Source organism: Priapulus caudatus, unplaced genomic scaffold (assembly GCF_000485595.1).
Source record: "Priapulus caudatus unplaced genomic scaffold, Priapulus_caudatus-5.0.1 Scaffold194, whole genome shotgun sequence".
NCBI lineage: Eukaryota > Metazoa > Priapulida > Priapulimorpha > Priapulimorphida > Priapulidae > Priapulus > Priapulus caudatus.
This window is the reverse complement of record NW_014577255.1, coordinates 339,170-346,218: the sequence shown is the minus strand read 5'-3', so window position 1 is coordinate 346,218 and position 7,049 is coordinate 339,170. Positions and strand designations below refer to the sequence as shown.

The 7,049-nt window shown below is 62.4% G+C and overlaps 2 protein-coding genes across 2 annotated transcripts; both read left to right on the top strand.

The window, feature by feature from the left end:
• Positions 1-38: 38 nt before the first annotated feature.
• LOC106807085 (serine/arginine-rich splicing factor 4-like) lies at positions 39-1,773 on the top strand (the record flags this gene model as incomplete). Its single annotated transcript, XM_014809331.1, has 1 exon — positions 39-1,773. A coding segment is annotated over exon 1 (1,674 nt), but the record flags the coding sequence as incomplete, so codon positions are not given.
• Positions 1,774-2,058: 285 nt separating this feature from the next.
• On the top strand, positions 2,059-6,679 carry LOC106807079. Its single transcript, XM_014809321.1, has 2 exons — positions 2,059-3,210; positions 3,440-6,679. The coding sequence occupies exons 1-2, from the start codon at positions 2,059-2,061 to the stop codon at positions 6,677-6,679; spliced, it is 4,392 nt and encodes a 1,463-aa protein (XP_014664807.1).
• The last annotated feature ends 370 nt before the right edge of the window (positions 6,680-7,049 follow it).

The window sequence follows — 7,049 nt, the reverse complement described above, 5'->3', positions numbered from 1 at the left end:
CTCAGCAGGGCCGCCGTGCCTCCGCCCCCGGCCAGCGAACCCGCCGTGACGGCCAGGGAGCGCCTGTTTGACTTTCCGAAGCCTCTCGTCGAGGAGACGATGCCCGAAATCTTGCCTAAATCTCAGAAGGAGAAGCTCGATAGCAAACGGCCGCCGGCAAAGTTGGCACGCGACGATAGTAAAATTCAGTCTTTGAAGTCAACATCGTTGTCGTCGGCGGCGGCGGTGGCGGCGATGGCGGACAGTAGTCGTTCGTCGTCCTCAAAGTCCAGTAAAGAGAAACCCGCAGTCAAATCCGCAGCGCGCAAGAAAGGGACGAGTTTACAACCTAGCGCGAAGGTTGCCGCACCGTCGCACAAGCAGAAGCCACCAAGCAGGGCTTCTGTTGAGAAGGGCAAGGAGAAAACGTTGCATGTATCTACTGCGCCTAAAGAGAGGGAAAGATCTGAAAAGGAGGCAGAGTCGAAAGAACGTGCACCACCTCTCTCAAAGGAGAAACTGGAATCTGTCGACAAGTCCGATAAGCTGGAACCTACCGATGGAGATTCTTTTCCCTTGTCGAAAGGCAAGGATAAGGTGCCTCGTGAGCTTCGGGGCTTGGAGATATGGCCTCACATGCTGACCACAAAGTCAGAGCTCGCTAAAATTCAGAAGGAGCGAGAAGAGAAGGGTGAGGTTGACTCCTCAGTCAGGACTAGCAAAAAGGAAGCTGAGGCAGCTATTCGAAGCAGTAAGAAGAGGCACGACAGCTTAAGTAGCAGTCGAGACAGGCATGATAGTAAGAGTAGTACGCTGGAAGGCCTGGATAACAGCCGAGACAGACACAGTAGTAAGAGCAGTACATCGGAAAAGCAAGATAGTAAAAGTAGTAAATCAGAAAGGCCCGACAGTGAAATCTTTGCAACAGATGAGGATAAAAGCAATACAGTTGACAAACAAGAGAGTAGAAGCAGTACAAAAGACAGGCTTCAGGGCAGCAGCAGTAGCAAAGAGAAGCTTGAAACTAGTAGCAGTAGTAAGGAGAAGCTTAGCAGTAGAACAAGTACAAAGGACAGGCGTGACAGTAGAAACGGTACGAAAGACCGGCTGGCCAGCAAAAGCAGTACAAAAGATGTGTTTGACAGCAGGAACAGTAGCAAGGAAAGGCTCGACAACAGAAGTAGTAGCAAGGATAGACTCGACAGAATCAGCACGACAGAGCGGCAAAAATCTAGAGAACGGCATGATAGTAAAAGTAGAGTGTCTACCAAGAGCAGCAGCAAAAGTAACAGCAACGAAAACCACGACGCCAACAGCAGCCTGAAGGTTTCGCCGCAGCAAGTAAAGAAGAATAGCAAATCCGAGAGATCAACGCGAAGTCCAAAATCAAGTACACAATCTAGCAATAAAGACACGCATGCGAAAGAGAACGCCGACGCGCTGAGAGCCACTAGAGGTAAGAAGGCGCTGGCTAGCAAACGGACTGTCGACCAATCCGACACGCCAACTCAGCACGAGCCAGTAAAGACAACGGAACGTGCCAGTAAAGACAAGCCCGAGGTCGTCGCCGAGGCGGGAGAGACTCCCGACACGCCGGCTAGGTCCAGCGAGAAGCGCAAGCATCCGCCGGCGAAGTCGAGCAAGAGCAAGCACGCGACGACACCCAGGGAGACGAAACCCTGCGGCAAGCCGGTCGAGGAGAAGGTGGGAGAGAGGAAGGAGGAGAAGGTGGGAGAGATGACGGAGGAGAAGGTGGGAGAGAGGAAGGAGGAGAAGGTGGGAGAGAGGAAGGAGGAGAAGGTTGGAGAGAGGAAGGAGGAGAAGGTGTTAGAGAGGAAGGAGGAGAAGGTGGGAGAGAGGAAGGAAGAGAAGGTGTTAGAGAGGAAGGAGGAGAAGGTGGGAGAGAGGAAGGAGAAGAAGGTGGGAGAGAGGAAGGAGGAGAAGGTGGGAGAGAGGAAGGAGGAGAAGGTGGGAGAGAGGAAGGAGGAGAAGGTGGGAGAGAGGAAGGAGGAGAAGGTGGGAGAGAAGAAGAAGGAGGCGAGCAGGAGTCCGCGGTTGAGCGGCGGCGCGCAGAGCGAGATGGGCGACGCGTTTGTCTTCGGCGATGACGTGGAGTCGCCGCTGTCGAAGCCATCGATGCCGCTGCTGTGGGAAGACGAGGAGGAGAAGCCGTGGGTGGACCGTGAGATCGAGGGCAAGAGCAAGTTCAGGCAGAAGCTTCTCATGGAACAGGCGAGCGAAGAAGAGGAGTTCAGAGTGAAGGAGGGCCTGAAGCCCAAGGCCAAAAAGCGAGAAGCCGACGTGGTAGAGAGGGTGATCGAGCAAGCGAAATCCTTGCAGAGGAAGGAGAAGGTCGGCCGCAACTCGGCGAGGACGAAAGATGAAGCACAGCAGTCGAACGAACGTAAGAGCCATGCAGACGCGAAACGAGAGCCTGTGAAGACGGCTGAGAAGAAGGCAAAGCATACTGACGCGAGGCGAGAACCTCCGAGATTAAACGAGAAGAAGGACCGGCATGGGGATAGCAGGGACGAGCGGGAACCCGACGGCGAGACGAAAAAACCGGATGTGGAAAAACAAGCGGAAGCGAACGAGAAGAAGCAGAGTGTCGTCGACAGACCACGCACGCCCGAGCCTGTCGAGGAAAAAATGGAAGTCAACGTGGAGGAGCCGCAAGAGTTGTGCAGCGAGTCGGCGGAGAGCGACGGCCTGGACGCCATTGTTAAGGTGCCGCGAGAGCTGCGTGGGCTGGAGATGTGGGCGCAGGACATGCAGCCGAGTCTCGGATCTCTAGCGACAGGCCGCTACATGGCGCGCCGCTCGCGCGACACGTCTCGAGACTCGGAGAAGGAGGAAGCCGAGGCAGAGAAGCCGTCCCACCAGCGGAGGAGGTCCGATTGCACGGCGAAACAGCGCGAGGATGCGAGCGACGTGTGCGAGCGAGCGAAGGAGGGATCGCGGGAGCGCAGGTCGGAGCGCGCGGGCGCGCGCGCCGCTGCTGCCGGCAAGGAGAACAAGAGCCGGGCGGCGGCGACGACGGCGCGTCGGCCCGCGAGTAAGGACGAGCCACCTGACAGCTCGCCGGGTCCGCCTGAGCTGCAGTCCCCCTACTCGTCGCTGCCCTCGTCACCCGTCCTCAGCCCGCCGCTGCTGCCCCTCAAGGAGCTCGGCTCGGTCGGCGGATCGTCGGGACCGCCGAGCCTCAAGTCGCAGGTCGTCGAGTCGTCGCCCGTGCGGCGCGCGCAGTCGCCGAGTCCGTCCCCGGCGCGCGTCCCGCAGCAGCACAGCAGCAGCAGCAGCGGGAGCGGCGGCGACGCAGCTCGTCAATCGAGAGCGCGCCAGACATGCCGAAGCCACTGCCTGCGTCGCCGGCGAAGCGAGCGCGTGACCCGACGCCGCACGACGCGAGGTCGCTCGCAGACTCTGCCGACAACGCAGCGCATCGACGCCAACTCAACAGCGGCCCCTGGTGGCTGTGGAGGCGGACGCCGGTGCCGCGGAAAAGAACGACGTCGCCATGGAGACGGACGATGCTGCGGCGGCAGAAAATGACGTTGCTGCGGAAGCCGTCGCCACGGAAGCGATGGATGCTGCTGTGGAGAATGGCGACGAAGCGAACTACGGCACATCATCGGCGCCGGCGACGCCCGACGCCTTCGACAGCGCGCAACCAGATGCGTCGCCTGCCGCATTCATTCCGACCTTCAAGGAGGTCACGTCCGCCGGCAGCGATAGCGAGAAGGCCGACAAATCGGCGAAGGGCGGCTTCAAGTCGACCTTCAAGGAGATCATTCCGCCGCAGACGTCGACGCCGGGCACGACGCCGAACTCCGAGCTCATCGCCGCGGAGACGGTCAGCGAGGCGCCGGACCGCGCCGCGCCGCATCCTCCGTTCACGGCGGAGGCGGACGCGGCGTCGCCGCAGCATGCGCCGTTCAACGCGGGCTTCGCGAATCTAGTCGCAGCGCATCAGCTGGAGCAGCAGCAGCAGCAGCAGCAGCAGCAGCCTCCGCCGTTCTTCAAGGCAGAGCTTGAGCCGCGGCCGCCGCCGTCGCCGCCGGACATTGCCTGCGTGAACAAGCTGATGCATTACCAGAACGCGGCGCCGCGCATGGCTGACTTCGGTCACCCGTTCGGCGCCGTGCCGTTCCCTCGCTTCCCGCCGGCGTCGTCCGACGCGCTCCCGTTCGAGTTTCCGTCGGGCCTGCATCATCCTGGTCAGTTGGGGGACGCGCGCAAGCTGGCACACTTCCCCGAGCCGCCGCCCGCCACCGGCGACTACTGGAGCCAGGAGCGTCTGTTCGGCGAACAGCTGCCAGCACTGCAGCGGCCCTCGTTCAGCCAGCCGTTCCCGGGCATCGTCGGCGGACAGGTGGCGCCGGCGGCGAGTAAGTTTGCTGCCGGCGGGTACCTCGGCGAGCGGATGCCCGCGCCGGGCGGCGGTGGAGGAGACGCGCAGTTTCCAGCACCGCCGTCGTTCAGCGACGTGCCGCCGTCCATCCAGGACACGCTGCATCAAGCCGCCGGCGTGCGCAAGGATGCTTCCCAGCAGGAGCAGCGCTTTCTCTCCGGCTTCCGCGACATGCAGGAGGCAAGCAAGATCTCACCGCCGGTCGTGCGCGCGCCAGGCATGTTCAACTACAACGTCGGCGGCGGCGGCGGTGGTGACTACGGCAAGGTGCCGTCTCACGCGCCGCCCGCGCCCTCCGACAAGTACCTGCCGGGGGCGGCGGCAGCGACGACGACGTCGGACCAGGACCACGACCAGGAGACCGCAAAGCTGCTGCAGCGGCTGCGTGGCTCCGTGCCGTCGTTCAGCACCAAGCCGGAGGCGCTCGCGGCTGCTGCACAGCCACCTGATCTCAAGGAGGTGGCGTCGCCGCCGGTGGCCGCGCCAGGAAAGACCGGTGTGAACACACTAGCGGCGTTGCATGCGCCCGCAGCCGCCGACGCCCTCACGCAGGTGGTGCCGCCTGTTGTGACGCCGGTGACGAAGTCGCCTCGCCAGCGCTCGTCGCCGAAGTGCGCGCGTCACAGCGCCGGGGCGTCGCCGCGCGAGCGCAAGCCCAGCATAACGTGGTCGGAGGCGAAGAAGCTGAAGCAGCGGTCGCGCGACGCTCTGCCGGCGCCCTGGCGCAAGGACAACAAGAAGCATGCGTCGCCGGCGCGGCAGCGGGCGAGCCGCCGGCGCGTCGAGGCGATCAAGCGTGCGGAGAGCCTGTCAAGCGAGTTTGTCAAGCAGAACCACCTCGAGTCGGACCCGTACCTGTTCAGCGAGGAACTCGGCGACGACTTTACGATCGGGCCCGTCGTAACCGAGCCTAGCTGCTCCCCGCCGCTGCCTCTGCCGCCGCCGACGCAGCCAGACGCAGCATCGAATGGCGTACCATCAGCCGACAGCAGTCTGGACGCGCCGCGTGGGGGTGTCGGCGCCGACGACGGGGCAGTCGCCGCGCCGCCGCCCGACGACGCGTCGGACCGACTCGGCCTGCGCAGCTTCCGCTTCAAGCTCGACCGCATCGTCAACCGGCAGAACGACGCCACGTGGTCTGTGACACCGCACGTCGACTGCGGTGCCCCCGCGCGGCCGTGCGCGGACGGCGTTGCCGCGGCGCCTCCGCTCGATGCTACGCAGCACGGCTCGAACAACCTGCCGCTGCGGGACGGTGGTGAGCGGCGGCGTGCGCGGCCCAGCGACGCAAAGGACGTTGAGATCCGCGTCTGCCGGCTCTCGGACAAGACGTGCGACTACCGCGGCGTTCACCTGCAGACGAATATCAGCGTTGACGAGCCCGTCGCCGCGGCAATGAAGCCTCCGCCCGCGGCGCCTGCCGACACGAGGCCGCACGGCGGCGAGAGCCTCAAGCTGATCGTGAAGCGCGACGGCAACTCCTACTCGACGGTGGAGAGCCCGTCTGTGAAGACTGCGGCCGTGGCAGCGGCGGCGGCAGCGGCGGCGGCGGCGGCGGCGGCCGCTGCAGAGGCGAAGGTGGAGCCGAGCGTGAAGCGTGTTGTCATCAATGACAGCGAGTATCTGAAGCCATTCAAGAAGCGCAAGTACGAGACGGTGCCGCACACGCCGCCCGCCGCCGAGCTGCCGCCGCCGCCAGCGTCGCTGCAGCCGACGAAGCCGCCCGCGGTCGCCACGGCGACGGCGAACCACGCGCCGAGCACGTTCGTGCCGCCGCCGCGAACCGAGCCGGTTAGCAGTGCCAAAGCTGGTCCGAAGCTGATGATCTCGCCGCCGCTGAAGCTGCGGGTGAAGCGTGAGGGCAACAAGTACTCAGCGTTCGACCCGGTAGCCTTCAGCGAGGAGAAGTTCCGACCGAAGCCGGACGCGCCGGCGTCCGAGGATCGGCCGAAACTGTCGCTCAAGCTGATCCTGCGCCGCGAGGGCAAGAAGACCTACTACACGCTCGACGGCAGCAGCGAGCAGACGGGCGGTGGCGGCGGCAAGCGGTCGCGCGGCCGCCCCAAGGGCAGCCGGAAGCGTCGCTCGAGCAAGTCAGCGGCGCGGGCCGCCGCGGCGACGGCGCGGGGCCCGGGGCGGCCCGGCAAGGCGGCACGCGCGAGCCAGCCACCGTCGGAGCGCTACTCGTTTCGGCAGCGCAACAACAACGAGGGTGAGGAGGTGGAAAACAGCAACGCAGGCAGCAATCTGGATGCAGAAAACTTGACCAACGGTCCAATTTCGAGCTAACGGGTGAGTGAGTCAGTGTTTATAGTTTTACGACAATGCCGATGACGCAAAACCACTGAACTACTACTACTACTCTTGATTGTGGAGCAGCGGTGTCCAGCAGGTGTCAGCACGGTCAGACTGTGGTTTTACAAGTACTGAATGGAACAAGGCTCATGCTTGTTTGACACTGCTTGCCACAGAATATTTATTTTTGCATGTTGTGCAGTTTACTGAAGCGTTCAGCTGCCATTGTAAATTTAGCTTGTAGCTCAGACTAATGCATGTATATTATTTATAGTTCTCATGACGTCATGACTATAATTATATAGTGTAATTTGTGGTAAGGTGTAAAAACACCTACACAGGGATGGCACCAAAACACTTCATA

Bases quoted from the DNA above. Each gene is read 5' to 3' on its own strand.
- LOC106807079 (XM_014809321.1), top strand. From the start codon at position 2,059: ATGGGCGACGCGTTTGTCTTCGGCGATGACGTGGAGTCGCCGCTGTCG. The intron at 3,211-3,439 runs GTGCGGCGCGCG...CCAACTCAACAG, and splicing joins AGGTCGTCGAGTCGTCGCCC to CGGCCCCTGGTGGCTGTGGA.